This window comes from Marmota flaviventris, chromosome 2 (genome assembly GCF_047511675.1).
Source record: "Marmota flaviventris isolate mMarFla1 chromosome 2, mMarFla1.hap1, whole genome shotgun sequence".
Taxonomy (NCBI): Eukaryota; Metazoa; Chordata; class Mammalia; order Rodentia; family Sciuridae; genus Marmota; species Marmota flaviventris.
Genome location: NC_092499.1, coordinates 37,899,353 through 37,920,264, shown reverse-complemented (window position 1 = coordinate 37,920,264; position 20,912 = coordinate 37,899,353). Strand labels below are relative to the sequence as shown.

General features: G+C 43.9%; 2 protein-coding genes across 2 annotated transcripts; both read left to right on the top strand.

The window, feature by feature from the left end:
- Positions 1 to 1,992: 1,992 nt before the first annotated feature.
- On the top strand, positions 1,993 to 5,750 carry LOC114080260 (granzyme B(G,H)-like). The gene is made up of 5 exons (XM_071607793.1): positions 1,993 to 2,181; positions 3,202 to 3,349; positions 4,334 to 4,469; positions 4,624 to 4,881; positions 5,497 to 5,750. The coding sequence occupies exons 1-5, from the start codon at positions 2,010 to 2,012 to the stop codon at positions 5,656 to 5,658; spliced, it is 876 nt and encodes a 291-aa protein (XP_071463894.1). The 5' UTR covers positions 1,993 to 2,009; the 3' UTR covers positions 5,659 to 5,750.
- A 4,343-nt stretch (positions 5,751 to 10,093) lies between these two features.
- Positions 10,094 to 13,625, top strand: LOC114082947 (granzyme B-like). Its single transcript, XM_027924072.2, has 5 exons — positions 10,094 to 10,218; positions 11,819 to 11,966; positions 12,389 to 12,527; positions 12,714 to 12,971; positions 13,349 to 13,625. The coding sequence occupies exons 1-5, from the start codon at positions 10,164 to 10,166 to the stop codon at positions 13,508 to 13,510; spliced, it is 762 nt and encodes a 253-aa protein (XP_027779873.2). The 5' UTR covers positions 10,094 to 10,163; the 3' UTR covers positions 13,511 to 13,625.
- The last annotated feature ends 7,287 nt before the right edge of the window (positions 13,626 to 20,912 follow it).

Here is a 20,912-nt window from a genome sequence, read left to right as displayed (position 1 = left end):
AATCAGGGCCCTGCATTTGCACAGATTCTACCATTGAGCTACATCTCTAGCCCTGTTTCTTTTGAGACAGAGTCTCACTAAGTTGCCCAGGTTGTCCTCAATACTTGTAATTCTCCTGCCTCAGCCTCCCATGTACCTGAGAATAATAGATTTTTTAAAGCATTTAGAGGATGTTTAAGCTGTAGGGTTGAGAATAAAAGGAAATTGCATTGCATGTACAGTATTGTCCCAAGAACAATACACTGCTTAACTTTAAACATCTGTGTGGGAGACAGGCAAACGTGTTACTTTTGCTTTCTATTTTCTATATTTTCTTAATGACACATAATAACCACAATTAGACAAGTAATTTATTTTTTAAATGCTTGCTGTTGGGTACATTAAGTTTCTTTTAAAAGCAAAACTTTAATAAATGTAGATGATTTGCTATTAATAAGGAGGACGCCTACACTGGAATTACTCATTTTGAAACTTAATGTTCGCCTAGAAAGATTGTAAAATACAGAGAACACAAAGATGAAAACTTAAATCACCAGAATCTAACAATTTCGAGACATAGTTGACTTTTGAACAACACAGGTTTGAACTGGATAGGTCAGCTTGTATGTGGATTTGGCAGTCAGGTGGATTTGTGAAAATTTTGAAAAAGTAAAAGGAACCTCATAGCCTAGAATATTGAGAAAAATTTTTAAAAGGATATGTCATAAATGCATAAAATATATGTATGTAAGACTCTATTTTACCATTTGCTACCATTCAGTGTGCATGCATCTATTATAAAAGTTAAAACTTATCAAAACTCACACACACAAACTCAGATTATACACGATGCCACTCAGTGGAGAGAAAGGCAAAAAAAAAAAAAGTGAAGAGGCTGCATTAAATCTTGACTGCATGAATGAACTGCAGCACATCCTCATCCACTGCAGTAATTTCATAGCCACCTCCTGTTGCTATTGCAATGAGCTCCCGTGTTGTGACTCTTTAAAAGCCCTTGTGATGCTGATCATCACCAGGTGAGCTCCATACTTTCAAAGGTGGACCATATTTAGTTGTTCTTATAAAAGACCTGAGCATGGGATCAGCTAGAAGCAATCCTTCACTTCCAGTGTAGTATGAACATCAGCATACCAGTGTCTACTGTGAGCCTTCTGTCAAGAGCGTGCCTCTCTGACCAAACATAGGAAAGATTAAAAGGACGATTATTGTCCTTTGGCTGCCCAGCATGCTTTCTCATGTCACATGGTATTAGTGACCTGACTATCCTTTAGAATATCAACCCTCTCCCATCCTTAGTTCAAGTGGTTTGGGTGGGACCTACCCCAGTCTGCACTGAGAAGTAGAAGTGACCTGGCTCAGCTCAATCAGAGGATTCAACTCCTGGAGCCTCAGCAACTTGTTAATTTAGGCCAGTGAATGTTCAGTGTGAGAATTTTGCTTGAAACATTGAGATGAGAGGTGGACTCTATCACACTGAGTTTTGGTAATTAAGTGAGAGATGTATAAAATCTCCCTGGGAAGAAGCCATGATGATGAACGATTTGCCAGGTAGGATTAGAGGGTGGTAGATGTGCCTTGTTACTGCCTGTCCATCACTCCGGTCATGACCTTCCCCTCCCCAAACTGTGCCCTGCTCATTTTCTACCAGAGGGTCAGCTCTCCAAGGGAAGGAGACAAATCTCCAACATGCTGGTCCTAGCACAAGAGATGGAGGCACATCTGCTAAACGCATGTCTGCTACAGAAATTACCCTAATGAGCTTAGCAGCGGGGCATGGAGGCCATGGATGGTTGTATCACTGGGAACCCAGAATGCTTCACTGGCTAACACCACATCCTACAGTCTCCACCTTATGCTCTTGGGTTCTCATTCTGAGCTGGAACAGGTGGTGCACTCTGAATCATCAGCACCCGGTACTGATGTGGTCACTGCCTGATTCTCACACAACCACTCAGAAGACGTCATCAGACCAGGCATTGGGGGTAGGGAGCTCTCATATAAAGCCCTCTATGATTAATTGCCTTAAAAACAGACAGAAACACAAGATCAAGGAGCCCCTCCACCTTCTTCTGCCCCTGGGGACTAAAAGAAATCAAGAACGAAGCTCCACAAGCCCTCCTAGGAAGATGCATTTGCGCCTGCTGCTGTTGGCCTTCTTTCTGCCTCCCAAAGCAAGGGCAGGTGAGTGACCATTCCCTCCCTCAGAGGTCCAACCCTAACCCACAGGGGGCACAGAACTCCTATATCCCTTCTGCACACCCCCTGATACAGCCTTCTACCCAGAGCCTTCTGAATCCCAGTTCCAGCCCCACTGCAGAACCCTAAGAGAGACACTGGGTAAGCTAGCAACAGGAACATAAGGGGCAGAAGTCTGTTTGGGAGAAGAGCCAGTGGATTCAGTCCCCTGCCTAGACCTCATCCTGGTCATCTGGAAATTGGGGCTTGGCTACAAGTGCACCCCAGAGGGTGGAAGGGAGGAAATGTTCAATTCTCCTGGAAAGGGGCAAAGTGGGTCTGGCACCTGTGTCTGGGGTGAGACAGGTGCACCCCTTCCAACTGCTTAGCAGAGAATTCTAGAGCCCAGGTGACCCCAGAAATGCTGGAATCACAGTCCCCAGAAAAGTTTCTTTTCTCAGTCCCAAGCCACTCCATCCCTTTCGCCAACTGTTTCTCTTCCTAGACCTCTGGTGACTCCTTGTTTTCTAGTGGGAGCCACTGTGGCAGACACTAACTTCTCTGCTTTCCAGAACCCCAGCAGCACTGCCCTACCAACCCTCATCCAGAGACAAACTGGAGCCATTCTTTTGTGCATCCCATGGACTACACGTCAGGCCTAGAAAATAGGACAGAACAACATCTAGAGTGAACTGAAATCCTGGCCATTAGCAAGTAGCCAGTGTCCTAGGCAGCACAGCACTCAGGAGGGCCTCAGAAATTTCTGGAAACAGAAGGCTCCTCTGGGATTTCATTGCCCCTAAAAATGTATGCTCAACTCCACCTATGTAAGGAAGAAAAATTTGTAGACCAACACCTGCTTTCTTTACCTTTTTCAGAAAAGGAAGGTGAGGCCCTATCCCTCAGCCCCTGCCCAGACTCAGGTCATCCAAGGTTCCCAAATGCCCCACAGTTCTGGAGGCATGGAACGGATGCCCATCTGCTGGATTCACGGGGTGCACACAAGTGAGGTGACTTTTTCTTCAGGGGAGATCATCGGGGGACATGAGGCCAAGCCCCACTCCCGCCCCTACATGGCTTATCTTCAGTTCTTGAGTCAGAATTCATTGCGCACTTGTGGTGGCTTCCTGATACGAGAAGACTTTGTGCTGACGGCCGCTCACTGCTTAGGGAGGTGAGGAACAGGAAACAACCCAGACCCTCCTGGAGACATTCCAGAGATATCCCTGACTCCTTCTCAATGTTAGCACAAAAGGACTGGGCTAGACACAAACTTCACAGATCAGCAAAAGCCTATATTCAGGAACAGAGTCACACCTCTGATGGACACACTTTCCTGGTAGAAAATGAGCTACTGGCCAAAGTGAGAGCTTACGCTTATATAGGTTACCCTGAGAGGTGATTTTAATTAATAAGCGTATCAGTTTGGGCACTCAGGAATTTGAGATCTGTTATTACCTGGGCCAAGGGGAGGGTTCTGGGTCAGTGGACAGTATTTAGGGTTTATCTTTATTGGGCCAGATGGAGGGACTGGGCTAGGATTTGTTTTGAGAAGGATCAATGTTTTCCCTCTTTCCAGAGCCTGCCATTCCATGCTTGATAAATATCTCCTCCCTGAGAAAGAATGTACTGGGAAGGGATCAATATATTGCCTCCATCCTCATTCTCATTTCCCAGGCCATACAATTTTGCAGTTTGTTGTTTTCCATATTCAGTACGCAGTAGACACACAGATCCCTGAGAGAATATGTACACAAGATAACTTCAGGGATGGAAAAGAGGGTGGGAAAAGTCTTATGAGGAGTAGGCAGGCCGACTCCAGAGGCACTACTGAATAAGAAAGACCGGGGTGGCCAACCCTGCCATATAAAGAGCTAGGAGCATGCTTTGCCATGAAATGGAAACTAAAAAAAATTGCATGTGTTTTCCTGGGCATGATTGAATCCTGAGAACCTATGGTTCAGATATCAATGGCCTCAGAAAACTACCTCAATGCTAAGAAGCAGAGGGCACTGTCACTCAGCCCAAGGTCTCCTCTCCTCTCTGCCCCTCCTCAGCTACAGCTCTACCCTGGCCCTGCTATAGCCTGCTCTTCACAGCTCCTAGATGTATTCTTTATGACTCCACATCACCCATGACCACTGCACTCTCTATGCAGGCCAATGAACGTCACCCTGGGGGCACACAACATTAAGAAGCAGGAGAAGACCCAGCAGGTCATCCCAGTGAAAAGAACCATCCCCCATCCAGACTATGATGATCATTACTTCTACAATGACATCATGTTATTGCAGGTATGTCCCCCTCCCAGCTGCCTCTGCCCTCCCTAGTACAGGTGCTACCCTCCCACCATGACTCTGCCCCTTTACTCACTTCCATCCTGGCCATCATGGTGTCTAGGCCCAGAGGCCCTTGTCTGAACTGGACTCTTTTTCTTCTCCCCCATAGCTAGAGAAAAAAGCCAAGTTGAATCCAGCTGTGAAGCTTATCAAGCTGCCCAGGGGCAAGGACAAGGTGAAGCCTGGGAAGGTGTGCCTTGTGGCTGGCTGGGGGAGAGTGGCACAAAATGGCAGATACTCCAACACACTGCAGGAAGTGGAACTGACATTGCAGGAGGACCATGTGTGCAAGAACCACTTCAGCAATTACAATAGTAACATAGAGACATGTGTGGGGGATCCAAAGAAGAAAAATGCTTCTTTTCAGGTAAGATTGAGTGTCTGTCTCTCTTGGCTCTGAGGAGAGAGATATTTGGGGGAAGATCTGGGCCTGGAGACCAGGCAGCATGAGCCTCCTTCACCCAGTTGGCTGTGATTTCTCCCTGGAAAGAGAAGAAGGGTGCAGCTGGGAGTACCTAGGGCCTGCATTGAATGATGCCTGCCTTGAAAGCTGAGCTTGCAGTGCTGCACACTGCCTCAGCTCACAGGCATTAGAGACCTGTGCACCTATGTGTGCAGTTGCTCTCACTAAGTGGCTCCTCGGTGCTGGCACCCACCCTGGTCCCTGGGCTCATCCTTCATGCTGGTGTCTGTGCTCCTCACCTGCTTCCACAACCTTGAACAATGCAACAGTGGTCCCTCACACTTTCAAAGGGAGACGATCCCAGAACCTGGGGAGCAGGACAGAGGCTGACCCTGGGAGGGAGGTGAAGTAATAACAATGTCCACAGTCAGAACATATCAGCTGAGGGCCCTTAGAGTCCTGCAGAGTCCTCTGAACGCAGACTTTACAGGTTGTCCTTGTCTGAGAGGTAGCCTGAGATGGCAGGGAGGATCCAACCAGGAGGATACAGGCTCAGTCCTCCCTCTTCTCTCTTCACAGGGGGACTCTGGAGGCCCTCTTGTTTGTAACCGTGTGGCCCAAGGAATTGTCTCTTATGGAAAAAAAAATGGGACACCTCCAGGCGTCTACACCAAAGTCTCCAGATTCCTACAGTGGTTAAAGGAAACCATGAAAAGCCACCAAGAACAGAAGACAGACTAAACCACCTCTGTAACTAACCTCCTTTCCCAGAACTGAGTCTAGAATCACCCTGGAGGAGGTGCCCAGAACTGAATAAATGTCTCTTAGCCATGTGGGAAGGCTGGTTTCTTCTTTATTCACTGGCCTTCATTCACAGGGTCTGTGTGCCAGGCAGCCAATGACACAGTTCTGCTATTTTCTGATTTTCCCTCCTCTTTCTCCCCTCAACACCTGCCTAAACCCCACACAAAGCTGTGACCCAGCTCCTTCCCACCCCTCTAGTATCTCTAGGGCTTGCCTTTCTGCCAGTGTTGGAGCTGGGCACCACCAGGAGAAATTTTGGATGGCTCTTGTCCTGGGTCTCATGGTGAGTTTTCTACCTCCTTCCATGTATGAGGGGACAGAAAGGAAGGGGAGAGCACCATGGGTCCTGGAGGTCAGGTAGGCACAGCTAAGGTCACTGCTCAAAGACATGGTCCTACACCCTGGGCACAGGAAGGGCCCTCCTAAACAGAATATTTCTCTTCCCCAGGTTTATCCTTAAGAGGGACAGTCCTTAAATAGCCCCTCATTCTCACATGTAATTACATTCCTTCCCTGCCCTCCTCTGAGTTCAGGGTCCACCTTGACCTCCAACTTCATGGCTGCCCATTCTTCTCCATCCCTGCTCATATTCTATCAACTCCACTCCAGGCCACACTGATCTGGGCTGTTCCCTCACTCAAATCCCTCCACCTAGGACTCCCAGATCCTAGGTTCCATCAGGCCTTTCCATTGGGGTGCCAGCCCAGCTCATGCCCTGGCAGAGAGGGGACATCATAAGAACCAGGGCAGTGCTGGCATCTTGCAGGGTTCATGGAGGACCTGGCTGGCAGGATCTCTCTCCAGAACACTTGGTCCTTCTTTCACTTGGGCACAGCTAAAGCAACCTCTCACTTTCAGCTTGATGTCCTCCCTTGTGCTCAGGGTCCACTGGCCACCTGATCACTCAGCAGCCTAAGCCTCTTTCAGCTTGTTCCTCTTGGTCACAGCTGGCTTGCAGCCTGAGACTCCCTGCTAATCAACTAGGCTTTATCAGTTGTGAAAGTTCCAGAAAAGAGTGTCTTTCTGCAGAAGGACTCTGAAACACTGCTTTTTCCATCAATCACACTCATTGAGCACTTCATAATGCCCAGAACTTGGGGATATACGTTAACACAATAACAGACCCAAGTGGAATGGACAGTGTTGGAGACTTTCCAAATTTTCCTGCTCCAAACTCCCTATCAGTCCATAAGGCATAGACCTATGTGAGAAATCCATTAGAATTCAGAATTCATATCTTCGTTTTATTTCCAGTTAAAGGCAATATGAATATGATATTGCATGATGCTCTAGGACAAAGACTATGAAATTTGGAAGTGACTTTCATCATTTGGTTTGTGGATGTGAAGCTGCTGAACCATTCACCAGAGCTTCCTTTTTATGAGAGAGGGCAACAAATAGGAAAGAAGATTACCAGGGCAACCTTACTTTCATTTGTTTTCAAAGTAGCAGATATAAACGCAAGTGTACAGATTCACACTGAAGGAGACACACACACACATCCAGTCGGACTGCTCAGAAACATAATCCCCGTCATTAATGCACCCCTACCATACAGAACAACATGAATCAGGGAGGCTCCTGGGGCCTGGGAAAATGGAAACATGGCTCTAATATTCAGGCCATTATGGTTACTATTCCCATCCATGTCCCCAGTGCCACCTGGGAATGTCTTTGGTGGGAAGTTCCTTCTTGGATATGGTGTGTAACTTTTTGTTAAATAAAGGTATGCCTATGTGTGGCTAACCCCGCAGCCCTGGATCAGGGTCTGCTCATTAATATGGGGCACTGGAAGTTTAGCACAAGTTCTAGCTCTAGATTAATGCCCCCTTGTCCCAAACACACACCGCACTATATTCTTTTTAGACATGGAGAAAAATCTCTCTCTTCAGTTATGCAACTCACAAAAGTTTGCCCTTTTCCATCTCTTTGTGTACAAATCATGCTGCCACACAATCTCATAATGATCTTCTATAAGGAAAGAGCAATGGATGTCACACAGCTTTGCACTTGGGGCTGAAAGAAATTCCTGCGTCTAAGACATGCTAGGACCAGGCTCCTGCACTGGAAAAAAAAAAGGAAAACACAGAAGGAAAAGCAAACAAAAAATAGTATTTAGAAAAGCGACTTGGTCATATGCCTACATATCCAATTTACGAGTTACATCTCCTTTGAGGAAAAGGTTCTGTGGTTTCAATAACTTTGAAAACTATTGTTGTAGGCCTTTACCCTCCTCGGGAAGAGAAAGAAGAAAGGAATGTCCAAGGGTAATGACTGATCAAAGGTATCACAAAATGTGGGATAGACCTGGAAGTTCCCCGCACTACCATGCCAGAAAGGGACCTTACATGTCTTCTAACACACAGCCTAGGATGGCTTCCCAGCATCTACAAACATGAGATGAGTTGCTTTCTGCTCAGAAACCTCGCTAGAGAGAAAGTCTCTGTGCTGAAACCACCCAGAGGCACAAATGAATGGACTCCGAGGCAGGTTAGCACCTTAAACAGGCTGACTCCTTCCCCTCTTCCTGCTCTGAGAAAGAACCCCCAGTCTTCCCCATTTGAGGGGAACCCCTTTCTTTATCTCACCCATTTTCCCCATAGTCCCAGAAACTGAACACAATTAAGCAACAAATGTAGCACTTATAGTAACTTTGAAATCTTTTTCATGTTTTTAGAAGTCTATTCATTCATGGTAAACCACAGGTAAATTCTAGGGCATTTGAATACACACATATACATACACATACATACATAGGGAGCATATATATATAAGCTCCAGATTATTATTTACAACCTATTTTAATACACCCATGATGCTTTCATTGAAATAGTCACAGAACTGAACTTGGGACTCAATGGGTTAATCTCTAAGACAGGAAATGCTTGGACTCACCACGACCCACTTCCCCATCACTCCTTTCCTCCAGGGCCACTGGAAGTCAAATCCCAGCACAGCCAGGGAGAGAGCTGCAACATGGTCCCAGTAGGACACAGAACAAATGGAATACAAGGTCTGCTCATGTGTTTGGGGATTGTGTGTTGGTATAATTCTGTTTCCCAGCCCAACGCCATACTGCTGCCAGCACCAGTCTTGGATCAGCTACAGAACTTACAGGATTTCTTTGGTGTACTGTCTCTCACCCAACACTGCTTTTTACCAACAAACATATTTCACCATAAGAGAAGTGCTGAAGTAGGTTCATGTGCCATATCACTCAGAAGCAGCTAAACTGATAAACTTGTGAAAGAGTCCATGGAAGATAACAAGGACAGATGACAGACCACCACCTGTGAGATTGGGATACTGCAGTGGCTTTAAGCCAGCAGTAAAGGTATGCTTGTGTTTCCCCACAGGAAGAATACCTGGTTCCAGAAACAAAGGGGTGTTGGTAACAGTTTTCCCTTTGACTATCACATGTAATGGCTCACACTCAAGCAATTTTGCGTCTATCTCCACAATCTTGGTCTTTGTTGGCCTAGAGGTCTTAATCCTTGAGAAATTAATCAACTGTAAAATAAGTGGATTCCTATGGTTCTGGGTGATTGGGACTGACTTCCAGGAGAAAGGGCATTCAAAATAAGTGAACATCAGTGAAAGACAATTGCAGCACAGAAATGGATACTGTTGAGAATCTTCAAGAATAGGGTTGAAGTCGCTATAGGTGAAGAATCCTACCAGGGAGGATATCTGAGGTAAGAGTCTTCTGAACAGCTTCTCAGAAATCACATAGGACCCCTTCTCATAATGGCTTTCCAGCTTTCTTGGCCATGGACCCTAAAAATTCTCCTTAGAGAACTCCCGAGAAAGGAAAAAATCTTGGGATTACCAGGCTCCCTGCTGACACAATCCAGCTGAGACCAACCTATTGCTGGCTTTCACCCTGTCATTGTGGTTTTGAACCACTGAGCTCTTGGGCAACTGAGGCACAACATCTTCAGCATTGCTCGCACCCCACTCTGCCCATCCCTCTAACCACAGCCTCTCCATCTTCTCTATTTACTAACATTTTTGTATCCTCTGCCATAGCCAAAGAGGCTCATCTCCATTTATCCAACTCTTACACAGGAAAGGGTTTCAACAAATGATCATCCTGAAGGTCAATGAAAGCCAAGGAAATAAATACTTTCCTGGATCTATCACAATGACATGCAGATTCCTGAGTCCCAGGACCCACTATGGCCAATGTAACACTTCTAGCAACCCTAACTTCTGACCACAGGTTCCAGTTTTTTGCTTTTGTGGTCAGCACTAAATCAAGAGTGATGGGTGGTTAGGCTTGGCCAAATTATTACTCAACCATCAGATCTTGATCAGACAGTGATGGAAGGGTGAGATCATCTCAGAGGAAAAAGCCCCCACCACACCAGAAGAGAACACTGGGAGTTTAAAGACCAGGAGGACGCACCAACCTCTTTGAACAGAGAGGCCTTCCTGGGAAGATGAAGCCACTCCTGCTCTTGTTGGTCTTTCTTCTGTGCCGAAGGACAGAGGCAGGTGAGTGACTATCCCCAACAACTGAAGCCCAGCCCCAAGCTCAGCCCTGCTCAGACGCTGCACCCCACCATCCTGACTCAGGTGCACCTCCAGCAACTTTCTGAAGAGCAAGGTAAACCTCACCCAAAGACTGGCGGGCCTCATGGGGATGGGAGCACAAGGAAGGAGCAGGTTAGAAGGCTGGTCTCCATGAGAGCCAATTGGCAATTATCCCTTCCCTAGCTCTACCCTTTCCATCTGGAAAGCAGGTCCTACCACAAAGACATTTGAAAGTATATTTACAAACAGGAAAGAATGAATAAGGGCAGCTTAGAGAAAAGGGCTGGCTTCTGTGATCAAGGTAAAGCCCAGTAATATTCTAACAATGTCCATCTGCTTCTACAAGGTTTGTCATTCTCACGGTGCACAGGAAAAAACCTGGAAACCATTTGACCTCAGAATCCTTGGCATCTTTGTCTCCTTAACAGTTACATGTGCCTTGGTTCAGCCTCAGTTTCTTTTAGGTCTTTTTTTCGGTTACAAGTGGGTGCAATGGCTTTGCCAGACCCCATCATCCCTGATGCTCACAATCTCACTAGCACTCCCCTCTAGCCCTCAGCCACAGGCTAATCAGGAGCCATTCCCTCACACAGCCAAGACATTTACTGGGCACCTACTTGGTGTCTGCCTCCAGCAGACAAACATCAAACACGACTCAGCATCCTGACTTTATGTGCAGAACCAGTAGGAACTCAGTGGGAACTAAGGGGGAAACAAGAGAGGAAAGAAGACTGGGACACTTCAGACAAAGGACTGACCAGGATCTTTAGGGACTTTGCTGCTTGTTCCAAACTCAAATCCTGTCAGTCAACTCAAATCCTGTCAGTCAAATCCTGAAGCAGGAATTACAGAGCAAGGACTTCCCTGCTCTTCACCAGAGGGAGTATCTGAGTCTTGTGGGTCACTCTTCAATCCAGGAATGCTGCCTGGCAAACACTCAGGGCCCATGTTTGCTGCTGCTGGCTACTTAGACCCTGCCCCTAGGGACATGTATAAGGGCTTGAGCAGCCAGGGCTACATGGCACGTGAGCAGACCAGGGGCAGGGCCAGAACAAAGGAGCATGGAGAGGGTCTTCTGGTGAGGTCAACTTCCTGCTTGATGAAAGTGGTTGAGGACACAAGCCAGGCATCCAATCAGACAGAGACTTCTCTGTTTGTGCTCCTAAGTGGGGGATCCAATAGAATAAGTAAAACAGAAGTATGCACAGACAGGCACCAATCAATAATAGTGAGTAGAGGGTGAACAGGGATAAGATAAAGAAAGGAGGAAATTCCAGAGACCATAAAAAGAACAAACCAAAACTTCCCCCACTTGATATCAGTTCTGGGGACCCTTCTATTCAGAACCATTTTTCTGTCCCTTTGGCAATAAACCTGCTGCTTGCTTGCTTTCTCTATATCCTATTCATCAATTCTTTGCTGAACAAGGACAATGAACCCCACAACCCTAAATGGTAACACCACCACACTCAATCCTTCCCTCCCTGGAGTTGATCCCAGTCTCCTCTCTTCAGCCTTTGGCTCCATGAGCATCAAGGGCAGGACAGAACCTTTCTTTCAGGGAAAATCATCGGGGGCCGTGAAGCCGTGCCTCATTCTCATCCCTACATGGCATTTCTTTGGATCAAGACTCCAACTAAAACAAAACGATGTGGGGGTTTCCTTGTACGTGAGGACTTTGTCATGACAGCAGCCCACTGCTGGAGAAGGTGAGTTCACACATCTAAAGAAAACCCCACAGGGAATCCTCTCCTTTGGGCCTGAAGACAAGACTCTGTGGAGGGCAGGTAAGCTATGGGGAGAGAGGAGCAGGTCAGTGCAAGTGGCTTGTTATACAAAAGGAGAATGTGGATCAAGGCTGGATGGAAGGAGGCAGGTTTTTCCCAAGAGCCCAGAGTGCACATGTGAGAATCTCAGAGTCTCACCTGGAGACACCTGAGCTCTGTGCATGACTGAGCACACTCCATCTGCTCCAGGAACTGCACCAGCCCTGGCTGCCAGAGACACTCAGCCCAGAGTCCTGTTCCCCTACACGTCCTCCCAACTCCACCCTGCCCTGCCCTGAGTAACCATTTTCCTTCAGGGATCCTGAGCTGTATCCCCTGTGACTCTACCTCCCTGTCTGCTCTAGGAGCAGATCCATCACTGTCATCCTGGGGGCCCACAACATCAAAGACAATGAGAGGACCCAGCAGATCATCCCTGTAAAAAAAGCCTTCCCCCACCCAGATTACAACAGCAACTATTTCAATGACATCATGTTACTGCAGGTGAGGAATGCCATTCCAATGGGTCTTGCACACTTCAATCCTGGAGGATTAAATCTGCTGTCCTTCTGTCCAACCATCCTTCCTAAAATGAAGGCTTCACTTGTCCCAGTGCCATGAAGAAGGCAACCCCATGACTGGAGTTTTGTGGGCTGTTGGTTGATCTGAATTCCCTTTATCTGCCTTTAGTTGGAAAAGAAGGCCAAGCTGACTGCTGAGGTGAGCCTCCTCAAGTTACCCTCAGGAAAATCCCAGGTTACACCAGGGATGGTGTGTACTCTGGCCGGTTGGGGACTCATTGGCCAAAACATATCCACAACAAAACTGCATGAGGTACAGCTTGAAATCCAGAAAGACAAGGAATGTCCCTCTCGTTACACAAAACCATACAACTCCACCATCCAGATTTGTGTGGGGAACCCAAAAGAGAAGAAGAATTCTTTTCAGGTGAGTTCACCTGCTTTGGCTATTCCCCGCCTTGGGCACAGCAGTTTGAGGAGAAACAGGGCAAAGGGAAATACTCATGCCCCTGTTTCTCCTCAAATTGCCTTTCATCAATTCAGTCTCTGGTCCTGAGGGTCAGTGGAGACTAAATGCCCATTGGTCACTTCATAGACAGAGACTTACTGGAGAAAGAGAGGCATCAGTCAACTGGAGGGAATAGTCACAGTCAGGCTGGAGCCCCCCGGACTGAATGAGGGAACAAGGACTGCCCTGTTTGTGAATTCACAAACACAACCCTCTAACAGTTCCAACCACCTATGGGAAGGGGATGGTGTGAGAATTGGAGCAAGCCAGCTCAGGGTTGATTTCTCTACCCACAGGGAGACTCTAGGGGTCCTCTAGTGTGTAAAAACGTGGCCCAGGGCATTGTGTCCTTTGGGAAAGAGAAAGGGACACCTCCAAGTATCTACACCAGGATCTCAAGCTTTCAGCGCTGGATTGAAAAAACAATGAAATCCTTCAAACTCCAGGGACAAGACTGAGAGGCCTCCTGAATTGATCTTCATCTTCTCTTGTACACAGGCCCAAAGTACACTGGGTAGAGGAGTAGAGGGGACACTTCCAGGTGCTTAATAAACTTTCATCTCTAGAACAGAAGTGCTAGATTCCTCCTTTCTTCACCAGCATAACATTTTGTAAGGTTCTGATTGCATGTCCAGCAGGATCTGTTTACATTTATGATTCCTTACAAGCTTCCCCTCAGGCACACTCCACCTTCCACCTCTAGAATATGAAACCATGCTTTGTTGATAGTAGCTCCAAATGACCTGTGCCAATGCCAGCTCCCTGCCACAGGTTGAGTTTAAGCTACCCGGGAATAAGGACCCTCTCTAGACAAAACTCATTCCTACAGTGCCATCTTACCTCATTCTGTACCTACACCCTGACTCCACCTTGATTCTGTGCTACTGTGAAAACATAAAAGACCCCAGATTTGTAAAGGGAATTATATTTCCCACCTAGTGGAAATGGGATATGTGGCTTTTGGAAAGGTGTGGTTCATGCAGGGCTCCCTCTCCAAATCAGCACAACTGGCAGCTTGGAAGCATGAAGACTTTCAGGAAGAATTTTCAGTGCCCTCAAATGCTTCTTAAGTGGCTGTCACGGCCCTGTCTTAGGGCCAGAGCCAGTGCAGTGTCTGTTCTCCCGTCAGCCCATCCTCCCACAACCCCAAATGATCTTCCATCTTAGTCTGAGCCAGCTTCTTTCCACCTCCCATGTCCAGGTTCCCTGGAAACCTGTGAGGATGGGAGCAAACTTTCTATCCTGTGTTCATCAAGATTCTCATCCTTGATGGATCTTGAGCCCTAGCTTATCTTATGCCCCATTCATGAAGGACCAGGAAGCAGGGAATGACCTCAAAACCCTAGTCCAGAGCTTTCACTTGGGTCAAGCCCACATCAGTCCTCCTCATGCAGAGTTTTGCTCCTGAGCTCAGAGCCCAACAAATACAGGTCACACTCAACAGCCTGAACTCTTGCAGGCTCTTCCATTTGGGCACCACTGACAGCCTGGCCTCTGGGACAGAATTCACTGATTGGTACCCTGGACCAAAATGCCCATCTATGTGAGACTGCCTGCCTCTGTAGCAGGAAGGAAGCAACATCTGCCATCAACCAATACAGCAATGTTCATTGGGCAAATACTGTGTGCCAGGCAGTAGGGTCCCTGCAAAACAGCAGTCATCATGGAATCCATGTGGTTTATCTGATTTGCATGTCACTTTGCTTGAGTGGCTTTTCTCATCTGGATCTGGGTTTTAAGGCCACAAGAATCAGAGTCATCTTCTTGTCAAGATAATAAAACTCATTTGAATTGTCTTGGTGTTACATGGTACACTTTTGAGAGCATTATCACAGAAGACCTAAGAACTGCTGATTATGGGGTTTAGAGGAAATAGAGACTTTCTAGTCCTGTAAGTGTACCGGTCTACCTGTCAGTGTTTAAGAGCCTCCCATGAGGCTCAAGGAAGATGGTGAGGAGGACTAGAGTGTGATCAGGCCTGTCCTGATTTAACTTTATGGCATGAAAAAGGCCCTTGTACAGAAACTCAGACTTTAAACATATTCCACATTTTCCTGAAGTCTGTAGTCTGACTTTAAGCCTGGGCCAGTGTAAAAAGTTTCCCTAGTTATTACTAAGGCCTGGCCACACCCACAATTGAACCAAGATAGGCAGGCTTACGTGTGCTTAAAAAAATGTAACCTTCCTCTAATCTTTTTTTAATATATTTTATTGCAGCTTTATACATAGTATGTGGGTTCATCTGACAAGCTCACACATACCTGAAAATCAATTTCAGTTCATAATGCCAACTTTTTCACTCCCAGCTTTTCCCTCCCATCTAACTTCTCCACTCCCATTCTCCTTCATTTGTTCTACTTGACTTCCTTTAGTATATCTACTAATTAATTATAATCAGCATAATTAACCAGATTATTAATTGGTATAATTAATTATATTTGCTTGATTATTTGTAATATTTATTCTTCCCTCCACTTTCCTTAATGTTACTCTAGTTTTTGGCATAAGACAGAAAACATTCAACATATGGATTTCAGAGTTTGGCTTATAAGCATGATATTCTCCATTTCCATCCATTTACTGGCCATAATGTCATTCTTTTTATGGGTGAGTCAAATTTCACTGAATAAATATATACCATAATTTCTTAATCCATTCATCTACTGACAGGCACCTGGGTTGATCCCATAATTTGGCTATTGTGCATTGTGCTGCAAAAACCATTGAGGTGGTCGTATTGCTATAGTATGTCCATCTTTCCTTTGGGAAAATAGCAAGAAGTGAGATAGCTGGATCATATGGTGGTTCTATCCCTAGTTCCTTGAGGTCACCATACTGCTTTCCAGAGTGCTTGTACTGGTCTGCCATACCAACAACAATATACAAGTGTTCCTTTACTGGCCACAATATTGCCAACATTTATTATTGTTCATATTCTTGATCGTTGCCAATCTGACTAGAGTTAGATGAAATCATAGGTTAGTTTTGATTTGATTTCCCTGAGTCTACAAATGGTGAACCCTTTTTTAACATTTATTTTTTAGGTGTAGATGGACAGAACACAATGCTTTTATTTGTATGTGGTGCTGAGGATCGAACCCGGGTTCCGCCCGTGCTAGGCGAGCACTCTACCACTGAGCCACAGTCCCAGCCCAGAACATTTTTTCATATATATCTTGTCCATTTGTGTTAATTTCTTTCTTTTCTTTTCTTTCTTTCTTTTTTTTTTTTTTTTTTTTTTTGAGAAACTTCTGTTTTGTTCTTTTGTTCATTTATTAATTGGCTATGTTGTGGGGGTGGGGGTGTTTTGTGTTAAGGCTTTGAGTTCTTTGTATATTCTAAATATTAATCCCCTATTGGAGGATTAGCAGGCCAGAATTTTCTCCTGTTCTGTGAGCAAACTATTCACACTCTTAATCATTTCCCATGCTGTACAGAAGCTTTTCAGTTTGATGGCATCCCGCTTATTGAAACTTGGTGTTTGTTTTTTGTTTGTTTGTTTGTTTTCTTATTCACTGGGGGTCTCATTAAGGAAGTTGGTACCAGCAACTACCTGCTGGAGTATTGAACCTATGTTTTCTTCCAGCAGTTGTACAGTTTCTGGTCTAATTCCTAGTCTTTGATCCATTTCAATCTGAGCTTTGTGCATGGTGTGAGAGAAAATCTAATTTCATTTTTCTACAGATAGCTATCCAGTTGCCCCAGCACCATTTGTTTTAACAGGCTGTCTTATCTCTAAGAGGTGCCTTTGTCAATATCAGACAGCTATGGATATGTGAATATCTCTCTGGGTCTTCTATTCTGTTCCATTTTTCTTCATGTCTATTTTGATGCTAATACCATGCTGGTTTTGTTACTACCGTTTTAGATGTAATTACAGATCAGGTATTGTGAGGTCTCATGCTTCACTTTTCTTGCTTAGTATTGCTTTGGCTATTCTGGGTCTCTGATTCTTCCAGTTAAATTTAAGAATTGTTTTTCTAATTCTGTGAAGAATGTCATTAATATTTTTTTTTATGATTTTTTTTAAATTTTTTATTGTTGGCTGTTCAAAACATTACATAGTACTTGATATATCATATTTCACAATTTGATTCAAGTGGGTTATGAGCTCCCATTTTTACCCCATATACAGATTGCAGAATCACATCAGTTACACATCCATTGATTTACATATTGCCATACTAGTGTCTGTTGTATTCTGCTGCCTTTCCTATCCTCTACTATCCCCCCTCCCCTCCCCTCCCCTCCCCTCTTCTCTCTCTGCCCCCTCTACTGACATTCGTTTGTCCCCCTTGTATTATTTTACCCCTTCCCCTCACTTCCTCTTGTATGTACTTTTGTATAACTCTGAGGGTCTCCTTCCATTTCCATGCATTTTCCCTTCTCTCTCCCTTTCCCTCCCACCTCTCATCCCTGTTTAATGTTAATCTTCTTCTCATGCTCTTCGACCCTACTCTGTTCTTAGTTACTCTCCTTATATCAAAGAAGACATTTGGCATTTGTTTTTTAGGGATTGGCTAGCTTCACTTAGCATAATCTGCTCTAATGCCATCCATTTCCCTGTAAATTCTATGATTTTGTCATTTTTTAATTAATGAAATCGAAACAAAAGAAACAATTGAAAAAATTGACAAAACTAAAAGTTGGTTCTTTGAAAAAATAAACAAAATCGACAGACCCTTAGCCATGCTAGCGAAGAGAAGAAGAGAGAGAACTCAAATCACTAACATACGGGATGAAAGAGGCAATATCACAACAGACACTTCAGAAATACAGAAGATAATCAAAAATTATTTTGAATCCTTATACTCCAATAAATTAGAAGATAGTGAAGGCATAGATAAATTTCTTAAGTCATATGATCTGCCCAGATTGAGTCAGGAGGATATAGACAACCTAAACAGACCAATATCAATTGAGGAAATAGAAGAAACCATCAAAAGACTACCAACTAAGAAAAGCCCAGGACCGGATGGGTATACAGCAGAGTTTTACAAAACCTTTAAAGAGGAACTAATACCAATACTTTTCAAGCTACTTCGGGAAATAGAAAAAGAGGGAGAACTTCCAAATTCATTCTACGAGGCCAACATCACCCTGATACCTAAACCAGACAAAGACACTTCAAAGAAAGAAAACTACAGACCAATATCTCTAATGAACCTAGATGCAAAAATCCTCAATAAAATTCTGGCCACTCAGATACAAAAACATATCAAAAAAATTGTGCACCATGATCAAGTAGGATTCATCCCTGGGATGCAAGGCTGGTTCAATATACGGAAATCAATAAATGTTATTCACCACATCAATAGACTTAAAAATAAGAACCATATGATCATCTCGATAGATGCGGAAAAAGCATTCGACAAAGTACAGCATCCCTTTATGTTCAAAACTCTAGAAAAACTAGGGATAACAGGAACATACCTCAATATTGTAAAAGTCATTAATATTTTGATGAGGATTGAAATGCATCTGTATATTGCTTTTGGTATTTTGGCCATTTTGATAATATCGATTCTGTCTATTGAAGATGGCATGTTTTTTCATCTTTTAAGGTCACCTTCAATTCCTTTCTTTGGGGTTCTATAATTTGTGTGCCAAGCTCTTTCCCTACTTAGATAGATTAATTTTTTGAAGTTATTATGAATGGGATTATTTTCATGATTTCTTCCTCAACGGAATCACTGTTGGAGTATAGGAAAGCTAATGATTTATGGGTGTTGAACTTGTATCCTGCTACATTGCTAAATTCATTTCTATGCTCTAGAAATCTTCTTGTCAGTATATTGAGTCTTCTAGATATAGGATCATATTGTAGGCAAACAGAGATACTTCAACTTCTTTCTTTCTGAATTCTATCCTTTAATTTATTTTTCATGTCTGATCATCACGGCTAATGTTTCAAGTTTTATATTGAATAGGAGTGGTAGAGTAGATAAATTTGCCTTATTCCTAATTTCAAAGAAAATGCTTTTAGTTTTTCTCCATTCAACATGAGGATGATGTTGGCTTTGGGCTTCTTTCCAAATCCAAAATACCCTAAAACTGTAGCATAGTTTTCATTTGATTTCCCTGATTGTTACAGATGATGCACAGTTTTCATATATTTTTATATGGCCTTTATGATTTGAGGTAAGTTCCTTCTACTCCTAGTTTCTCCATCACTTTTAACATGAATGGATTTTATCAAAGGCCTTTTTGGCATCTATTCAGATGATCATGTCACTCTTGTCTTAATTCTGTTTAAGTGGTGAATTACATTTATTGATTTTCATATGTTGAACCAACCTTGCACCCTGCAATGAAACCCACTTCATCATAGTGTATTACCTTTTTTATGTACTTTTGAATATGGATTAAACTCAAGGGCACTGGACCACTGAGCCACATCCCCAGCCCTATTTTGTATTTTATTTAGAGATAGGGTCTCTTTGAGTTGTTTAGGGCCTTGCTAAGTGGCTGAGGCTGGCTTTGAACTTGCAATCCTCCTGCCTCAGCCTCCTGAGCCGCTGGGATTACAGGCGTGCACCACCGCTCCTGGCTGTATTTGACATTTTTGTAATGTTAAAGACCCTCCTTACAGCTCTCCTGATCTCATGATCACCTCTGCTCATGTCACACACATGGGATGGAACCGACTTCTTGACTGTCCACATCACTGTTCCCCTCCATGTGTCTTCTAATTGACTTGGTTTTTAATGGGGGTAGCAGTGATGCTGCCGAGCTCTGGGGTGCTTTGGCTGTGAGCTCTGACCAGCGATTCTTCACTGCTCTTTGGGCCATGAAGATAACACAGGTGACAGACACGGCACAAGTCAAGGCTGGTCTTTGCTAGCCCGTACCCTTTGGGTGGGTGGGCATTAGAAGTGATTAATAAAAGTAATAAAATAATTATCTTTTTACACGCTGAAGTAATAACTAATATCTTTGGTATATGACTTACAATTCTTGAAAGGAAAACCGGGTAAGATTCCACCTTGTTAAATTTACTTGAAAACAGAGGAAGTTACAGATCACATAATTTATAATAGATATTAAATAACTACAGTGAGAATTAGAAAGATTTACAGACATTAATCAAGTGGATGATTTTAATTCATTAAGACCCTTCTATGTCCCTGACCTATGTCCCACTAACTTGAAGACATGCTACAGTAAACACATGTATTTGGTTTCTTCAGTCTTGGCTATATCTTATACAAAGGTGAAACCGAGAACAATAAATTAGCATCATGATTGTCTACAGTTGAAACTACGATATACAATATAAACTATTCAAAAGCCAGAAACATTTATGAAAAAAAATTAAAAGACTAGGAGATACTTTTTTTTTACAGTTTCTACAAGTGATTGTGCTGCCCATAATCTCAAAAAAGTTAAAGTCTAAATAAGATTCCCGTTTTTGATTTTAGTGTCTCACAACATACAATAATTAAGTACTGTTAAAAATAGTTAGGAATCAGAAAAATAACATTAAAGAAATTACTATTTCTGTTATCCTGCAATATCATGATCCCCCCCCAACCTAAAGGACCTAAAGAATGTAAACACTATATTTTATCTGACTTTAAAGTAGTAATACTTTATTTTAAAGTTGATCCACATCTGCACAGTTACTTTCAGAATTGTGCAATAAGGCAAGACTTTGAGGCATCGCATGTTAATATTACCGACGGCATTGTTTGGAGAGTTTGTTTGCAATTCTTTGTCCTCCAATATTTGTTCTACAGCAGACTTTGGTCTATGACTTAGAAAGGTCAGTATCACTCTCTTCCTTTCCCCTTTGAGGAAGGTTTAAATGACTGTAGTATTTTTCCAGGCTGGATTCAAAAATTACCATTCCCATCTCAA